We start from the raw sequence: 20,941 nt of genomic DNA, 5'->3' as shown, positions 1-20,941 counted from the left end.
AAAACTACTGCTGCAATATAATGCACATACTTAAACGGGGCTAAGAAAGCAGTAACGCACAAAAAATGAAAAAAAACTAAAATCACCCAAAATCGGGGGTACAGCTATAGTAAGGCATATTTTCCAAATTTAAAAAAAAAAAAAAAAAAAAAAAAAAATGAGTAAAGACCATAATTAGTCTCTAAACACTACTGCAAATATAATGCACACACTTAAACAGGGCTAAGAAAGCAAAAAGGGACAAAATATGACAAAAAACCAAAATCACCCAAAATCTTTCAAAAATTTAAAAAAAAAGAAAAAAATTGAGTTGAGACCATCATTAGACTCTAAAAATTACTGCAAATATAATGCACATCAATCAATCAATCAATCAATCAATCAATCAATCAATCAATCAATCAATCAATCAATCAATCAATCAATCTTTATTTGTATAGCTCCAAATCATAACCAATGGTATCTCAAGACACTTTACAGTAGAGCAGTCTTAAAGACGGACTCTTTATTTTATGGATACACACATATGCATATATACGTATATACACATACATATGTATCCCACACCCAATAGCAGTTGATTCACAGTTCATCTGTTTCGCCTTCAAAATGGATGCCGGAAGTCGTCTCTCAACAGATGGTGCGCTAGCGCCCCCTCACACCCTGAGGTCAAAAGTTAAATAGGTTTCATTTAGGGGCCGTCCAGAACTGAAATAAAATTAAAATAAACATTTTGTTGAAGAGAGTTGAATTATTATTCATGTTAGAGAAAATTTGTATTTCTTTTTCATTACTTTTTACCAACAACATATGAACTGTTCAAAGTGCAAAATGAAGCTTTAAATCAAAACTATACCAAAAAAAAAAAAAAAAAAAAAAATTAACCCAAGAATTTAAAATGTGCCACTGCTTAACTGAATACATACATGATTACAGAGTGCTTTCACAAAATAAAATGAGCTCTCATCAATTCACCAAAAGACTCAAAGCTGCCACTGACTAATGGTTAATAAAATGCCTGATTTGATATGCAGCAGAGCCTTCTTAAATATAAATATTGCTGACGATCAGGTTAATTTAATCATGACCACGATTAAAATTTGATTAATTGTGCAGCCCTAGCTCCAGCAGAAGTCTCCATCACAGCGTTAGGTTTAACGGTTACACGGCAAAGCAAGAGGCAAAGTAAGACAGACGTAGAGAAGCAACAGAATAAAGTAAGGATCACATGGTTTCAGACTCGATGGGAATTGGACGTTATCTCCCGATCAAGACTCGGTTATGAATGTATATTTATTATCATTATAGAGGTGGGCAGTATAGTGGTTCATACCAAATACAGCCGTATCGGTACTGATTACACAACGCTCAGAACGCTACGCTGTGCCGCGTCAGATCGGAGCCTTTTCAATGTTGCGCTCCTTGGTTTATGAGGAATGATCACACACAGGACTCTGAGCCTGACAGCTGACGTAACTGACACACACACACACACACAAATCAGCCAGTTTATGATAGAAAGAAACAATAAACAGCATAAAGTTGCCAAATAACCACGTTATGTTGGTTTAGAAGTGATGGTGTCTGGACTCAGAGTCCGATGTTGTTGAGGCGATGGTGCACGGGGAGCGGACGGAGCAGTTTATCAGTCTGGATCCAGTAAAAAGTGACCATAAAAAGCTGTAAATAGACTAATATGCAGACGTGGAGCAGTGAGGAGGAGACTTAATGTATAGATGGAAACTTGTCCGTTGAAATTGATCAGAATACACGGAAACCTCAGTTAACCAGAGTAAAGCACCCCACCTATACCTGCCCGTTCTGATTGGCTGAGTCATTTGAAGGGCACCCTCAAACCTTGGAATGTGACCAATATAATGGTGCGTTCAATATCCCGGAAAATACGGTACTTGTGTGTGAGGAGCGGCTGTCAGCCTCTTACTGTCCTTACAGCAGCCAGTGATACGTGCTTTAAAAACGGAGGTAAGGCTATAGTAAGGCATAAATTTTAGCGAAAAAATTTCAAACTCCTTGAAACGAAAGTAAGGCTAAAGTAAGGCGTAAAAATGGGCAAAAAATGTTCAAACATTTCAAAACGGAGGTAAGGCTATAGTAAAGCATGACAATGGGCGAAAAAATTTCAAACTTTTCGAAACGGAAGTAAGGCTGTAGTAAGGCATAAAAATGGTCGAAATAACTTCAAACTCCTCGAAACGGAGGTTAGGCTATATTAAGGCATACATTTTAGCAAAAAAATTTCAAACTCCTCGAAACGGAGGTTAGGCTATAGTACGGCATAAAAACGGTTGAAAAATTTTCAAACGCCTTAATAAATTTTGGCAAAAACTTTTCAAACACCTCGAAATAGAGGTAAGGCATAAATTTTGGCGAAGAAAAAAATTAAACGCCTCAAAATGGATGTAAAGCTCTAGTAAGGCATACATTTTGGCGAAAAAAATTTCAAACACCTCAAAACGGAGGTAAGGCTATAGTAGGGCATACGTTTGGAGAAAAAAATTCAAATGCTTTATAATGGAGGTAAGGGTATAGTAAGGCATAGACTTTGGGGAAAACATTTCAAACTTAGGTAAAGCTATAGTAAAGCATAAAAATTCAAACACCTCACACTTCGACAGGTATAGACTGAAATCTAACACCCAACTTCTGAATCAGAAAACAACCTCTCTACCACCTTAGCCACAGTCACACCAAAAAATTCAGAGGTAAGTGTATAGTAAGGCTTAAAAATACAATTATTTAAAAAAAAAAAAAAATGTTGTTAAGGCATAAAAATGGGCGAAAAAAATTGAAAAGCCCCGAAACCGAGGTAAGGCTAGTGTAAAACATAAAATTGGAGAAAATATGACAAAGATCCAAAGGAAAGGCAAAAAACACGAGGAGCCAATTTCTTTGACGCCGTGTAATAACCACTAGAGGGCAGCAGTGGACTGGGAATGAAATAAGAACATGACAGATGATTTCCTCTGTTTGTTCTCAACATGTGGTCACACACATTTTTACTGAGTAAGAAGTAAAAATAAAAATACTGTGCTTTTACTTTGAAGGTCATTTATGTAACAACTGCTAGCTACATTCAATTCAACATATAGAAGACAGTAGTTTTTTATTATGTTTTTTTTATTTTTTAATTCAAATGATCAATTTATGGAGGATACAGGACTATAAATATAAAGACAGGACTATAAATATAAAGACAGGACTATAAATATAAAGACAGGACTATAAATACTAAATCAGAACTCCAAATATGCTGTCGACGTGAACTTTCATATTTCAGGTTGAAAATAGTTTGTTAGTTAGTTTTTAGTTTTAAAACATGTAAAAGTGATAATATGACACACATTTGTGCTAAAATTGAGCTAATTTGGACTTTTTAAAATTTGTTTTAATATAAAAACTTTTAATGTAAATATTAATGTTAATGAATTTTATCTTCAAATGTGCGACTAAACTATGATTTCACTCCCAGTGAAGCTGCTTTCATCAGTTCACAGAGAATCATTCAACATTCATGCTTTGACTTCAGAGGATTATGAATTAATTAATGAGCTACAAACACTGAAAACAGCCTCATCGCATTAAATACTTTTTCTTTTTTACTATAGACTTTATATTTTGTTCAGTGCTTTGAGATGACTTTGTTGTATTTTGCACTATATAAATAAAGTTGAATTGAATTGAAAATATTCACACAGTGAGGACAGCTCCACAGCTTCACACACAACACCAGGAGGGGGAAAATTCATCATTATTATAACATTTATTCATCTGTAAATATGTATTTTTGCCTGTAGAATCTAATGTTAACTATAACTCCTCCCACTCTCAGATACTGATATGTACCAGAGGTTTAAGGGACATTTACCCACATTATGCACAAATCATATTAAATACTTTAGCTTTGTATGACTCCTGTTTGTATTTATTTCACCTTAAATGTATCTAACACAGCAAGTTCATTTTGTTTTCTTTTTTGAAATAATAGGTTAGGGTTTAATTATTCAGAGAACTTTTTTCAGGAAATGTACTTTGATCTTTGACTGCCAACTGTCAGTCTTCCTCAGAGGAATCTAAAAGTGATCAGTATGCCTTGGTATTTATTTACTCATTTACTATTTCCTCAATATTTGCTCAGTGTTTCTTCACTTATATTCCATCTCTCTCTAAAACAGGGTTTCTCAACGTTTGGGTCAAGACCCCATTTGGGATCGCAAGATACTGGGAGAGGGTCACCAGATGCCTTCAAGAAACTAAGAATATTTTTGGAACGATTCATCCTTTTTCTGCAACTACACCAAACTCACCACATTTTAACTTATTTTCATCACTTTTTTGTCCATATTTTTGCTCCTTTTAATGTATTTTTCTGTGTTTTTTTAAAATCCCTTTTCACCTCCTTTTCCACCATTTTTGGTCACTTTGAACCCATTTTATTTGTGATTAAAACCAGGATTTCCATCTTTAAGATGACTATAATAATAATAATAAACATTCCTGGATAACAGTGGATATTATTCAGATGAATAAATAAATGTGGTTATCACAGATTCATAGAACAATGGACCATCATTTTACTGACTTTATGGATGGACCCCAAAAATCTCTCCTTTATTCCCCCTTATAGATGGTCCTGTCTCCACATGACTGTTCTTCAATGTTCATGTCTGTGTTCAACCACCTTCAGCTACAGTGGAGGTCCCCGCTCTCTAAAACCTTTATTTTAGGGGTCGGGGGCTTAAAGGGACCACTGCTGTAATCAGTGGTGCCGCCAGCCGGAATCCTGTACGTACTGTGCGTACAATTTCTTTGAAGGTGTCAGGGAAAAAAAATAAAATAAGTTTTTTTTTTTTAATGTTTTAGGGGAGGGAATAATAAAGATGCTGCTAAACATGCTGAGTCCACTTATTTTGTAAGCCAATTAGTTGAAACCTAACATAAAGGCCAATAATTGTCATTTACGTCATCTGTCACTAACTGATTTTGAAGCCGAACGCGACTGAAGCGACTGAAGCGACTGAAGCGACTCGATTGCGTTCAAAATCAATGAAAATGATGCGACCTCCCTTCAAGCGACCCAACTTGTGCGATTTCTCAATGTTGAAAAACTTTAACTTTTCAAGCGACCAAACGACAGCTCCCTTCACTGTCTGTAGAGCCGGTGTATAGTTGTTGTTGTTGTTGCTGTTGTTGTTGACAACAAACAGCCTGGAGCTGCTCTCCTTCCTTTCACGTCTTCATTATTTATTTCATCTGCTCACCGACACACGGTGACATTTGAAGCTGCTTCTCAGACTGAGAGCAGAACAAACAGCCACAGGCTCCGACTGGACCTTTACACACACACACACACACACACACACACACACGCACGCACACACACGCACACACACACACACACACACACACACACACATACACACACACACACACACACACACAGCTGTGTGCTGCTACAGTAATAACAGCCTCAGGTTGTGTGGGTGTGTGTGTGTGTGTGTGTGAAAGCTGCAGTTTGTTTGCTTTGTCGATGTTTTCTGGAACCTTGATGTGAAAAGCAAAGCGCTGCATGTAAACCGTAGAACAGTAGCAACAATTCATGTTAATATCCAGTATATTAACATGACAGCAGTGAGGTGTACTGTCAGACTGACCCAGTGTTTAAAAGCACTTCTATTCAACAACAGACAGACATTCATTCATTATACAGTAGGTGTTCTTTGGATATGTTGCTTTTTCTTTTTTCCTTATGTCCCCTTGTGATGAGCTAATCCATTTACAATTATATATATATATATATATAACAATTATTTTATAATGATAAATATAATATAATAATCGAGCTGTTTAAAGCCTTGTATCCTTCGTTCTTTGGTTATTCCATTTTAAAACCAAATCAAAATAACACATAAACATTGTGGTTATTTTGTTTTACTGACTTAAAATTAAAACAGAAATCCATAAAAATCAAAAACCAGATTGTTCTGTTTGAAAAATATTTTTTGTTCTGTTTGTGATATTTGGATATTAAAGCAAGACCTGGTCCGCTGTACCTGGTTTCCCTCTCCAGGACCAGGTCTCCTCACACAGTTTTCTGCTCATGTTTTCATTCAGTCTGTGGATGTTTCAGTAAAAAGCTGCTCACATTTATGTTTTGTTATGGTGTTACGGTCCAAATAGTATCCAGATAATCTGGTGACTTACTATTGACTGTGAGGCTGGTGGAGGAACAATAGATGTTAGAACTTCTACCATGTGACACTTTTGCAAAAACAATTGCAGCTTTTTTGAGAGCAGTAAAAATATTTACTTTGCAAGTTATAAATGCCGCTAGCCACTAACTGCAGCCATCAAAACACAAGAAAGTTGATCACAAAAAAATAGGAGCACCAGTAGATTCATTACACCACCTCTGGTTCCTTTAATCACATATCATGCACATGTTTTAATTAACATCCATTATTTGTTTTGATTTATTCATGTATTAATAATGATTCAATTCACCAGTTCATCAGTATTGTGATGTAATTTCTCTTTTTTTTGTCCGGTAGTAAAAGTCTGCCCCCCTGTGTGTCTCCCTCTGTGTGGTGAGATTAAAATATAAAGCACTTGTTCAAATATTACAGAAACAGAAGATTGAATTTTTAAACAGAAAAATGCTGCTTATTCGGTTTTTGATTTTTCTGTTAAAAATATGTATAACATTCTCTATAGTTATAAATAAAATACACTTGTGGGAGCTATTTGATGAGTTATTTATTCTTCAATGAAATATACGATCTGTTTATAATAATAAATACAATATATTAAATTGATGAGCTACTTGATCAACAATGAAATATATAAAACATTTTCTTGATAATGAATATAATACATTAATATGAACTACTTGATGAGTTTCTTGGTATACAATGATGTGTATAATCTTTATAAAATTATAAATATCATATACTGTATTCATGTGATGAAATAAATATCTCTTAATATGTCTAATGCTTGTCTGTAAATGTATGGGTTTTTTTGTATGTATTTTGTATGCATCACCTGTTTTTACTTTTTTTAATCACATCCTGATGAAGAATCTGAGTTGAAACGCGTCAACATGACAACCCTGTATTAAAAATAGGATTTTTACACCTGAAGAGAGATTATTTATTTGAATTATTTCTTTCAAAATTGGTATTTATTCTGTAATTGAATCATTTTAACGATCTTTCTGAAGGAATGGATGATGATAAGTGTTCACGAGCTGAGTTTTTCTCATCTCGTGAACATCCATGGAGTCTCTCCAATCGGCCCTTTCAACCTCTTGGCATTCTTGGTGGCTCTCAGACTATTAACGCGTGGCTGAACTCATTCCACAGGTTAATGAGAACACAAGGACTGTTGAAAGGTTCAGTCCTGCTCTCTTTCCCCGCAGGCAGTCGCTGAGGGGGCGGAGCCAGCAATGCTGCGGCGCCCAAATGTCAAACATCAATCACAGCGTCGCAGCTCGCTGCCATCGTTAGCGTTAGCATGAGCAAGGCGTCAGGATCATTTGTGAGGGACAAACACAGCGAAAGAAGAATGTAGAGAAGAAACAACAGAAGGAGCGGAAAAAGAAAAGAAAATATAAAAGGAACACGAGGCAAAATGACAGCAACACACTAAATAATAATGTCTTGAAACCGTTTTCAAGAGACTCTGTAGCAGTTGTTTGAACATTTTGTCCAATCAGTTGTTAATTTGAGACGTTTTTTTGAGACGCTTGTTGAGATGTTTGTTTGATATGTTTGAAATGTTTGTTTGAGACGTTTGAAACGTTTGTTTGAGACATTTGTTGAGACGTTTGTTGAGATGTTGGTTTGAAACGTTGGTTTGAGACGTTTGTTTGAGACATTCATTTGAGACTTTTGTTGAGACTTTTGTTGAGACGTTTGTTTGGGAGGTTGGTTTGAGATGTTTGAGATGTTTGTTTAAGACTTGGGTTTGAGACATTTGTTGTAGACATTTGAGACGTTTGTTGTAGATGTTGGTTTGAGACATTTGTTTGAGAAGTTTGTTTAAGACGTTGGTTTGAGACGTTTGTTTAAGACGTTTGTTTGAGATGTTTTTTGAGACGTTTTTTGAGACGTTTTTTGAGACGTTTGTTGTTGACGTTCGTCTGCTTGTCCTGAGTCTGTTCCGGAGCTGAAACACCTTCAAATGTCAGACTCACATCTGTTTCAGTTTGTTTTGCTAATCCTGTGGATGTTCAGGTGTCGTCTGCAGGGAGTAAAAAACAATCAGCTTCTAAATGAATGAGAAGTCTTTAATTAGCAGCAGACGATAAAACACCTGAGCTCCACTGTCAGCGTCCCAGAGCAACCGTGGTGCATTCAGGGGCTGTGTTTCTTGGAGCATTCCCACGTCAGCTCTGAGAGCTCGTTGGAGGTCAGGAGACTTTTGATGGAAACATCTGGAAGACGTGAAGCCTCTGCAGATGTTTGTGTTTTAAACTCCTGTCAGATTTGATGGAGTTTGACACAAAAGTTTTTCAAAGAGAGCATTGAACAAAGTGCGGTGTGTTTACAAGATTTCTCTCCTGTGGGAATAATAGAAGCAGAGCGCCCTCCGGTGTGTGTGTGTGTGTGTGTGTGTGTGTGTGTGTGTGTGTGTGTGTGTGTGTGTGTGTGAGAGTGTGTTTAAAGACACGGTGTGACCTTTTCCACTTCCCTGAGACGAACGTCACCAGCAGAGTTTGCCCTTTTCCACCTGTGTGTGAATTCCTGCTAAAAATAATGCAGCGCTGTGTAGAGCCACCAGGGAGCGATGCTGAGCAATGCCTTCACTGACTATTTAACTATAAGGTTTAGCAGATGACGTTATAGGTCATGTAATCTTTGTTTATCAGCAATCTTGGACGGCACTTAGCTTGGACAGTTTGAGCTTGTGGCACAGAGATGATAGTGCAAAATAACAAAAAGCTTGAACAGCTTCAACCACTGAGGGAGGAGTCAACTACAATGTTAGAGTTTATTACAGTGAACCCAAAAACAATAGAGGAAACTGTTCAGCAGCTGAATCCATCAACATGTTGCCTTGACACAAAACTTCTTTAAACCTGTTGTAAAGTCATTTATCACTGATTAGTATCAGATAATTAACTGATCATTCCAATCAGGCACCGTACCAAAATCCCTGAAAGTAGCTGCTGTGAAACCTCTGTTAAAAAGAGAACACTGGATGCCTCTATACTGGCTAACTATAGACCAATCAGAACCTTCCATTCATGGCCAAGATCATTGAGAAGGTGGTCTTCAACCAACTGAGTCAATTCTTAACATTCAACAAAATATTTGATAAATTTCAGTCAGGTTTTGGTTCTCATCACAGCACAGAAACTGATCTGATCAAAGTGATCAATGACATAAGGTTGAACACTGATTCAGGAAAAGTATCTGTTCTCATTCTATTGGATCTAAGTCTGCATTTGACACTGTAGATCATACAATGTTGTTGCACAGATTGTAAACATGGGTTGGACTAAATGTTAAAGTAATGGTTTAAGTTCTACTTGGAGGATCAAAGTTATTTTGTAAACATTGTAAACATTAAATCTGACAGATTACCAATGTCCTGTGGGGTTCCTCAGGGCTCTGTTCTTGGACCTCTTCTGTTTAGTCTTTATATCATAGGTGGGCATACTGCGGCCCGTGGGCCACATCCGGCCCGTTGGTCTTTTTAATCCGGCCCGCCGAAGCCAAAATAAACAATTTAAACACAAACTGAACCGTCTTGCTCCGTCATTTATCTCAACACCCGTTGGAACCAAATGTTCACCCGTTCTCTGCTTACGCCCGCCCTTTTCCAGCCTCCCAGCCAATCAACATGCAGAACACATGTAAACAAAGACGAACATTGGCAGAGAAAGCTGCATGTAACGATGATGCCTTCACGGCCATGGGAAACCACAACACTCGTTGATTAAACTACATTGGGTCTCAGTCCGTTACAATATCATAATTATGACTGCATTCCTTTGACGTAGTCCTGTAATGCCTGACATCCTACTGGGTATGGACAGAAAATGTAAGATGAGGAATAAAGCAGAGTTAGATTGGTCGCCACCAAAACACACCCACAAAGAAGAAGAAGAAGAAGAAAAAGAAGCGGCAGAAGAACTTACTCATGGAAAAAGCGGAAACTTGGATATCTGGCCAGACAAACAGTTCTTCCACGTTGGATAATCAAAGTAAGCTGTTTGTTTATGTTTTATTGTGGGATCACGTGGTGTCACGTGAATACAGGAGGTTGACGGAGCAAAACCGCGGCGCTGACACAGCGATACACATCTAAACAATGAGTGGCCCAAAGAAAAGAAGAGTTGACAGTGAGTGTTTAATAATGAATGGACAAGTAAATACTTTTCACTGAAGTCTGATCAAAGGCTGTTTGTCTTATTATTGGCAAAGAAACTGTTGTGGTTTTAAAGAAATAAAACATCCACCGTCACTTTTCCTCCAAACATGCTGCTATTATGATAATAACCATAATTAACAAATTATGTTGGAGGGTTTTTTCATGCAAATACTTTTTATTTAACTGAGCTACTTTTACACACACACACAATATATATATATATATATATATAAATAGTGTGTGTGTTATGTGAACTTTCAAGTCCCACCTGTGCCCATTGACCCCAAATAATTCTGACAAATAACACATGTTAAAATGTGTTGAACCAACACGGAACAAGTAATATAATATTTCATAATAAATCAAAAAAACTAAATTAAACTCATTATCTGAATTAAAAAAACAAATGTAAAAAGTGCAGTAGAAAACCAAAAATAAAAGAAATAAATTCAGTAAAAGTATGAAATGAACTAATGGTGAATAAGTATCATCATGTTTCATAATGCAAGTATATTTCATAAATAAATAAAAACTGAAAAACTAAATGAAATGATTTACCTGCGTAAAAAAACAACTGTAAAAGTACAGCAATCCAAATATTCAGGAAACAATAACACTTGGTTTGCAATCTGCGCCAAAAACCTTAATAAAACAAAAAAGTAAATAAACGTCTTAAATCAGATAATAAACGTTTATTTATGGTTCTGCTCCACTTCACATGCTGACGTAAATCATTATGTTCACATTTTGGTTCCACGTTACATTTTGATCCCAGTCACATATCTAATGCAGTCCTAATTTAATGTTCTTTTAATTTCTGATACATTTTAGGATTCTAAATTTGTCTAGTAATGATCTTTATTGTCGATGAATTAAGGTTTTTAAGAAGATTGACATGAAATTGAAAATTTCAACCTGTCATGTCTCCATTCTGTGAAGCTCTGCTTTACTAACAGGCCTGTCTCTCCTTAAATGTACAAACGTTTCTTTAGAATTGGGGATAAATTTGGGTGAAAGTTGCAAATCTGTAACACATTTGGTTGATTTGTTATGAAATTTTATAAATTTGAACTTTAGACAAGAAGAAGAAGAATGTATGTATGCATTGGGTGCTGGCCCGGCCTGTCTGTCAATTTTTAAAAGTCCATGTGACCCCTGAGGCAAAAAGTTTGCCCACCCCTGCTTTACAGTATATGCTTCCTTTAGGACACATTTTACACAACTGTAAGGTTGATTATCAGAGCTACGCAGATGACACACAACTATATCTATCACTGAACCCACTGTTTAGAAAAAGTAAACTGATGGATGAGTGAAAACTTCCTTCAACTAAACCATGACAAGATGGAGGTGATTGTCTTTGGTAACAATGAAAAGAGGACTGCTGTCAGCAAGTATCTGAGTCTGGATCTTTAGAAGATAAAGACCAAGTCAAAAACCTTGGTGTTCTGATTGACTCAGATCTGACATTCAGCATCAGATCAAATCTATCACAAAAACATCTTCTACCACCTAAAGAACATCTCCAGAGTGAAAGGTTTAATGACTCAGAAAGATCAGGAGAAACTGGTCCATGCTTTTATCTCCAGCAGACTGGACTATTGTAATGGTCTTCATCAAACATCTACAGCTGGTTCAGAACGCTGCAGCTCAGGTCTGAACCAGAACAAAGAGGTCAGAACACATTACACTGGCTCCCAGTCAGCCTCAGAGGAGACTGTAAAGTTCTGGTGCTGGTTATAAATGTGTGAATGGGTTTGGTCCAGAATACATCAGTGAGATGTTAGTCAGGTATGAACCCAGCAGGTCTCTGAGATCTATGGACACAGGTCAGATAGTGGAGCCCAGAGCTCACAGTAACCATGGTGATGCTGTGTTTAGTTGTTATGCTGCAAAGAAGTGGAACAAACTGCAGCAGAGCTGAAGTCAGCATCACATGTGAACATTTTTAAATCAAAGTTAAAGGAACTTTTTTTCTCTCCTGCATATGATTGAGAGAGATTTATGGTCATGTTGATGATGTAATGTGTTGATGATTTTAATTGATTTTACTGATGATTTTAAATGTTCTTATTTATTTTAAACAATTGAATGTTTTATCATGTAAAGCACATTGAGTTGCCTTGTGTATGAAATGTGCTAAATAAATAAATTTGCCTTGCCTTGCCTGTATTTTACTAAATAGAGTGTCAAAATAATCCCATGGTGTTCCACTGCTGTGCTATGGACAAATAGGCAAGAGAAAGTCCCTGGGTTGTCCTTTTATCGTTTCCCAGCTGACAGAAAGCGACGCCAACAATGGATTGCAGCTGTCAACCGCAAAGTTTTGAACTCAGTTCAGAGTGAGACTTTAGCGGCAGCGGTGGTTTGGTTAAAATCTGATAAAAGACACATAAATTCCAACAAATAAATCTATTTATTTAGCATTTAACATTTTTAGTGCAGGGGTGCTTATCTTGACAGGGGAGAGAGAGGGCTGCATCACTTCTTCTCCGGCCGTATGTTTACAGCACTTATCATAGACAGCTCTACTTTTACGGTTAAAATGATCAATTTATGGAGTTACTAAAGGATGAGTTCACTCAGAATGTAGGCTCATTCAAGAAGGTAACCACTTTAATTTTGTCCTTTAAAGAGGACATATCATGCTAAATCCACTTTTTTAGCCCGTAAATGCATTTTGTTGTATATTTAGAGTGCTGTGAAGTACAGAAAAAATCAAATTAATCTCTTCAGGTGCTCCGTAGATATCTTTATATTCTGTTTTGCTCATATTTTTCAATCTGTTTAGATTTTTCTATTCTCTATTACGTTTTTTGAACTATTACATCACAGTATTTGCTGCAGAACTGCCAAATTAGGACATCGACTCCAGGCCCTACACTCCGCCATTTTTATTATTATTTTGTAGTCCAAGCTCCAGGATGCAGAAGTTACGAGAGGATAAGTCAAAATGTTGGGTTGTTGGATGTAGTAACCCACACACTTCATTACAACGTCTCCCAGCATCAGAACCTTTTCAAAGTGTCTGGTTGAGTTTTATTTTTTATAGAAATGTACCACATCTGTGGATAAGGTCATTTGTGTGTGTGAAGCACTTCAATGATGACTGCTTCATCAACCTCCACCAGTATAAAGAAGGATTTACAGAAAGACTTTGTCTGATTGAGGGTTCAATTCCTTCTATCTTTGGAGACGATGAACAGATCACTTCGGTAAGCTGTAAATAACGCTAAAAAGTGTGATGATAAGACGTCCCTGTCATTGTTTTGTTAGCATTAGCAGTTGCACCGTCTTCATATGTTAGCGCTGTGCTCGTTTTAGATCCTTGATGATATGGCCTACGTGATTTAATTTAAGTCTAAAGTTTTCATTAGTCATTTCATTTTGACGTTTTTGTCTTTGAAAAGACTGTATTAAAATGCATTTTGTGTCGTTAGCTTGGCGCTAGCGTTAGCTCGGTGCTTGTGTTAGCTCACTTGTTAGGGTTCTGCAGGTTCATCATCATCATTTTCATCTCGCTCCACTGGGTCAGACTCTGGCTGGAACATGTAAGGCTGGATGGACAAGTCTAACGTTGTTGACATTTTATAAATAACCTCTGAATAATAAGTTTATGCTCCGCTACATCGCCGTATCTCTTCTATCAAACTACAAAAATGGCCGAGCAGGGTGGAGTTGAACCGAGTGTCACCTGAAGAGGGGGCGGGGTATGAAGTGTCTCATTTGCATTTAAAGAGACAGCACCAAAACCAGTTGCTCTCAGAAGCACATCAGAAAAGGGGTAGAAAAGGGGTGGAGCTATAATAATGAGGAATTCAGACCCAAGCATTGCAGTTCAGCTTTATATAGACCATAACTGTATGATTTATATGTAAAAAGGAAGGATTTAAAACCATGATATGTCCCCTTTAAGTTGAGGAAGTGTACAGCCGTGTCACTGTAGCAGGGGGAGGGGCTGCTGTCTCGGCGCTACAGACAGTGATGGACGGGGGAGCTGTCACTTGAAAAGTTAAAATTTTGAGTGTACAGGAGTACTTCAAACAGTATTAACAGTGATTAAAGTGTAACTATGTTGCTTGAATTGGTCAGTTGGGCATTGGGAGGCAGATCTAGTATAACTTAAAAGTATAAACCCTGTTAAATATGACGTCAGTGACATCAGTGCAAATAGGAACGTTGGGTTTTCACTGCTCACTAACACTAGAAGATTCTTCTTATCAGCAGGAACATCGACTGTAGAGACCAGGTTTGGTCCATGTTTCATTCACAAACAAAACAAAAAAAAGGTTAAGATGAGACAAGTTAGGTTGAGACAAGACAAGAAAACAAACATTAGGATAAGACAAGAAATGTGAGGAAAAAGTAAGACAAGAAAAAAACAAACGACATACGCTATGATAAGACAAGTTAGCATAAGGCTAAAAAAGACAAGTTAGGATCAGACAAGACAAGAAATAAGAGTATGAAAACCTGAAAATGAACACACACACACACACACACACACACACACACACAATGGACAACACTATTATAGTGAAATCAGTGGTGAAGTACAGCAGCCTGTCCACTCTGTGTGTGTGTGTGTGTGTGTGTGTGTGTGTGTGTGTGTGTGTGTGTGTGTGTGTGTGTAAATGTAGCTCACTGATTGGTTTAGACATTCACAGACCAATACCCGCCTCATGGAGAACATGCAAACTCTGCACGGAACCCTTTAGATGTGGAATAAACCTGGTTGAATAAATCATGTTTGGTAATAAATCCAGACTGAAGGTTCTGAGAGTGTTATTGCTGTTTGTGCGGAGTCGTTTCCATGGTGATCCATCACATAAAGGAGTGTTTGTGACGCTTTGATGTAAAAACAAAGCCTTTAAATCTCTTTGGAAACACAATATTTACAATATTTATGACCATTTCCCAACTTTGCTCCCGTTTCATTGTTCTTCTCTTGCTTTTCATTTCACGCTCCACTACGGCCTGTCTATAGAGTGTGTGTGTGTGTGTGTGTGACAATTTAAAGGTAACACTGCTGTGAGGAAAATAAGTGAGATTTAAATGTCAGAAAGGCCTTATTCAGGATTTTTCTTGGATATGTTTTTTTCTCCTAACTCAGCATTGGTCAACTGGTGGTCTGCGGGCCAAATGCGGCCCTTGGTGTAATACTTTACAATCCCATGGTTGATTCTGGTTTGTACTGGTTTATACTAGTTTTTTACTGATATCACTCAGTAAATCTGACACTAATGAAGGAAGCTTGATGCTGTACGTGATGTCAGAAGGTTTTATCTGTTTGTGTTTTAGTGATTGATGATGAGGTTGATTATTAACGTGAAGTGTGATCAGATATTTACTCAGTTACTGGTGGTAACTCCTCCCACCACTAGATAAAGATACGTAACGGGATCGATGCTGGATGAAGCCGTTGTGTCCACTTAGAGCTGATGTAACGGCAATAATGGATTCCAGGTTGATTGATGACCTCCGCTGCTCTAAAGAGGCCGCTTAAAAAATGAGGCTTTTCATAATAAATACTCTCCGGAGTGCTGCAGATCAATGTACCCTGAGGATGATGGAGACGGACGTGTGTGTGTGTGTGTGTGTGTGTAGAAGATAAATGAAGGCTTTTTACTCTGAGAGTTACTTGGAGACGATAAAGAAAGAGACAAAAAGGAGGGAAGGCCGTTTGTTTTTCTGACAGTTTTATGAAAGGAAGGAGAAACGGAGTAAAAAAAACAAACGCTCCACGTCAACAAAATAATACGACTTTTAGAGACTTACGTGAAACCAGAACCAACCACTGAACATACTCGTAATATTCACCAGTGAACACATTCGATCACATGTTCTCCTGTCAGCCTTAGACTTTGTATTCATATTAAATGTTTCATCCTAAACTGAGACATCACAGATTCTCACACTTTCAAACCAGTTCCAGTTCAACCAAAACAGACGGAACAAAAATACACAAAACAGAACAACAGGAGAAAGATGAAATTAACGACAGCTCTGTGAAATTGATACATTTGTGTGAAATAATCAAATATTACACATATTTCACAACACATGTCATATATAAAGGATATATTGACAAAATGAAAAAAGGAGGAAAAATGTATGCCGACCCCAGGGAGTCAGTGAACGTGTGCACGCCTATAAATACAGATTAATATTATTATTTTTATTATTATTATTATTGCAGAGAGCAGGTCAAGGTTTCATTATCAAAGGCGTATTTATGAATTCAACAAATCAGTCCCCCCATGATTTCTTGGTCAATTTCTGTGATTGTTGCAGCCTGAAATGCCTGAAAGTTGTCATTTTAAAGCTTTATTATTTTGATAACTGCCTAAACTTGTCAATTTGCCAAAAAACCCGAATTCATCCTTTGAATTATTTCATAACAATTAAGTTTTTGAAACAAAAACAAAAACATATGGTTTGGGTGGGTAAGGGGGGGATAATCAAAGAAAGAGTCAGTGTTGGGTGTCAAAACACCAGAAATGATAAAAAAAAACAAAAAAAAAACCCTATAGAAATAAAAGTTTTCAGGAGCCACTAAATCAATGTTTTTACCTCAGGATTTTGGGACCATCTGGAGTTTAAATGGGGTGAGCCTGAAATTTCAGAAAGAATTAAGTAGATTTTTGATTTTTTTTATTATTCTTGAAAAAATATAAAAATAATACAACACAATCTTAAACAACTGTATTTAAATACTTTCATTTTGTAAATGTAGTTCAACTAATATATATATAAATATCAAAATGTGGTCACGATACAAAAAAGGTTGTGAACCACTGCATTAAATACTGTTTATTTCACTTATTTGCAAAATGAGATGCTTTAAAATGTGTTCATACTCATTCATTCCATCATTATGATTTGTAGATGTTTTTAAATAGTTTTCTAGGCTAAATGTTGTAGTCGGACAAAGGGGGGATTAGAGCCTAAACAGTTAGAGAACCACTGTTCTAGAGCAGCAGGAGATCATTAAACACTTGGGTTCGTGAGACACATTTGACTGTTTGGCTGTTGTGATACAGTTTGTAACCAGACTAAATGGTGATTCTGGGGGATCCCAGGGGCTGATGGTGGCTGCCGGCTTCAGTAGTTGATGTGGTTTACACAAGGTGGACGATTCAGCCACGAGGTGGCGTTAGTGAGAGTAGTTAAAATTGCAGAACATTTGATTGGACAGAATTTGCATTAATAGTTGCGATCGCAACATCGCAAATTCCTGGTCTGATAAACAAACAAAATGCCAGACACAAAACCTTGGTCAACAATTTACTGAAAATCATTTTATCTCTGGGGCTAAAATGTGTGAAACTAAGTGTGAACGTGAATGAAAAACAGCGAGCGGCGACTTTTCATCTGAACGTTTGGATGTTGTTGTTTCTGCTGAAAATTTAACAAACTTTATCAACTGTTTAGAAAGAGAGACAAACATCTGATTTTAACAGCTTTACCCACTGAGTGTGTGCATGCGTGTGTGTGAGATTAAAGGCAGATATCATCATCACCCCCCCCCCCGTGGGAATACTTAATTGAACTCTCTCGTCATCCACAGCCTGTTGGTTTCTCCTCCGACAGCAGATGAACTCAGCGTTGATAGGAGCTGATGTAAGAGCGGAGACGCTTTCAGACGTGGTTAGAGACGTGGTGGTCAAACCTCCGGCTGCTGCTGGTCGCGGTGGCCTTAACGAGTCCGTTTATGTGGAGACTTTACAGATGCTCCTCGTGGGAACGCAGACGTGATGAAACCAGGACGAGCTGCTGGTCGTTATCGGGGATGATGTTGCGCGATGGTTACACTAAGTTTCACACGCGTGTCCTGCTGTGGCTCAGAGCGAGTGACGAAAGACACGCGTTTCTCATCATCGCCCCCTGTGGTCAGCGTGGGGATTACACTCAACCACAGCATCTAAAAACTCTTTCATCATTGCTTTTTAGTTCAGTCTGAGTCTGTTTCTGGTCAGTTCAGGAATATAAAGAATGTTTATGAGAATATTCATACTTTATTGTTTTAGTTTTTCAAATGAAATGATGAAGACTGAGAAAAGTTATTTGTGTCTCAGAGGTCAGAACCATTAATACATTAGGAGTGTTATATTGTAGTTATTATGTTATAATATTAATTATAGTTATTTTGTGTTGTTTTCTTTTTTTATGTTATTATGTTACTGTTTTGTGTATTTTTCTTGTCATTTTGTCTATCATTATAGTTAATTTGTGTTTTGTGAATTATTGTTGTTGTTTTGTCGTCTAAAGCAACAACTATGAAGAAAAAGAAAAATAGTTACATTGCTGCACCTGTGTGTGTGTGTGTGTGTCATGGCTCATTGCTCGGCACTAACTGTGAGAGGACACACACACACACACACACACACACACACACACACACACACACACACACACACACACACACACACACACACACACACACATTCTGTTTGTTGTCGATACAGTGCGTCTCACTCTAACAACTCAAACTTTTTACTGTGACTTTTTCTCTCAGAGATAAACGAGCTGGAGCAGAGCGACTCCTCCACTCTGAGACTGAGGAATGAACAAAAATAGCAGCTGATCCAGGATGTCCATTAAACCAGTGGTTCTCAGACTTTGCAAGCTGTGACCCTCCAAAATAAAGGTCCCAGACAACGGGGACCCCCAATGTAGCTGAAGGTGGTTGAACACAAACATGAACATTGAAGAACAGGCATGTGGAGACAGGACCATCTATAAGGGGGAATAAAGGAGAGATTTTTGGGGTCCATCATGATAATAATCATGAAATCTGGTGAAAATAGGTTAAAAGTGACAATAATGGGTCAACATTTGTGACATTAGGTGTAAAAGTGGTAGAAATGGTTTATAAGTGCTGAACATGTCTGGAAAGTGGAAAAAATGTGTAGAAAAGACATTAAAATATGATGAAGAAGTGTCAGAAATGGGAGAAATGTAGCAAAAATACATTAAAAGGAGCAAAAATAATGGCAAGAAAAAGTGATGAAAATATGTTAAAATATGGTGAGTTTGGTGGATTTGCAGAAAAAGGGTAAAAATAAGCAAAAATGGGCTCAAATTGTTCATGAAATATTCTTAGTTTCTTGAAGGCATCTGGGGACCTCCTCCTAGTTTTTGTGACCCCAAATGAGTTCTTGACCCCAAGGTTGAGAACACCTAATCAAAATAACTGGCAATATCTGGAGAAGAGCAGATTTAGATGTTCTAATCCAAACAGAAATAAATCAAAGTCCACAAAAACAACAGAAACCCTCAAATAAAGCAAACCACGCTATTGTCCCTATTAAAAGAGAGGTTGTTGGTTCTAATTCTGCTGCTGCCTTTTTGTCTCTCCCAGTGTTCCCAGTCCTTCCTCCCAGTGTGTGTCCATCCTTTATTTATTCCTCTGCAACGTTTCCTCCACACATGAAATAATCTCATCATCATCATCATCATCATCATCACTAAACCCTGATGAAACCTCACAGATGTCCTGTGGACGTGAAACACACAGTTTAATAACAATTTCACATGAAGTGAAGGGAATGTTTGTACATTTCTGTCAATAAAATTCATTCTTTCACAATAAATCTCATCAAAAATGTCCATTTAAATACAAACAATTAATTTGTCATTAAATATAATTTATATATATATATAGCATTTTTCTCCACATTTAACGTTTAAAAAAATTGTTAATACCAATAATATTAATAATGTAACATTTTCTTCCCTGATGAATAAATGTCTTTCAAAATAAAAGCATAGATTTCTTTCTTTCCTGAGGGTTTTACATTTAGTTAAGAGTTAAATTTGTTCTGCCTCTCCGTCTGGTTTCCTTCGTCTTTACAGAGCTCAAACCATAGTCGTGTTGGATTGATCAGAGTTTGGGTTAGCGAGGAGAAACGGAGGGCCTGGTGTTTAATCACAGCTGTCAGCTCTCACTCCGTGTCCGTTTCCGATCGTTTATTTTAAAAACATGTAAAGCAGGAGGGACGTGTGCCACTCGTTAGTCACGCCCTGAGTCTAATCCCAGACATGTGACCACGTCACTGGTACGAGGCGGTCACGCCCGCTGCAACCACGACTTACCTTAATTAATGAAAGGATAAAAATTCAAATTAGGGGAAATCCGACAGAGAGTTTAGCATTTATCCATAAATTTATCTTCATCTGCAGAAAGTTTCACTGCAGCAAAGTTTGAGTTTAGATTCGTTCACACACACACACACACACACACACACACACACACACACACACACACACACACACACACACACACACACACACACACACACACACACACACACACACACACACACACACAATGATTTGAGATATTGATCCTTATCATTCTTAAAATCTAATCACTCGTTCCTGATCCTATTTCAGATCATTCCGAGTTTGCAGAAAAACAAATAAATACAAAAATAAATAAATAATAATGCTGTTTGTGTATTTTTCTTGTCATTAAGTGTTTTTTAATGTCATTTTGTGCTATGTTGTCGCTGTTTTGTGTATTTTTTTGTCATTTTGT

The 20,941-nt window shown here is 37.3% G+C and overlaps 1 protein-coding gene across 1 annotated transcript in view; it reads left to right on the top strand.

The window, feature by feature from the left end:
- The window catches only part of ccdc69 (coiled-coil domain containing 69), a 36,618-nt gene extending 18,462 nt beyond the window's left edge, over positions 1 to 18,156 (top strand). Inside the window, exon 7 of the mRNA XM_028459150.1 lies at positions 17,992 to 18,156. Within this exon, the coding sequence (XP_028314951.1) occupies positions 17,992 to 18,156 (165 nt within the window). The remainder of the gene's footprint in view (positions 1 to 17,991) is intronic.
- Positions 18,157 to 20,941: the final 2,785 nt, after the last annotated feature.

This window comes from Gouania willdenowi, chromosome 10 (assembly GCF_900634775.1).
Source record: "Gouania willdenowi chromosome 10, fGouWil2.1, whole genome shotgun sequence".
Taxonomy (NCBI): domain Eukaryota; kingdom Metazoa; phylum Chordata; class Actinopteri; order Blenniiformes; family Gobiesocidae; genus Gouania; species Gouania willdenowi.
This window is presented reverse-complemented; position numbering and strand designations above follow the sequence as displayed.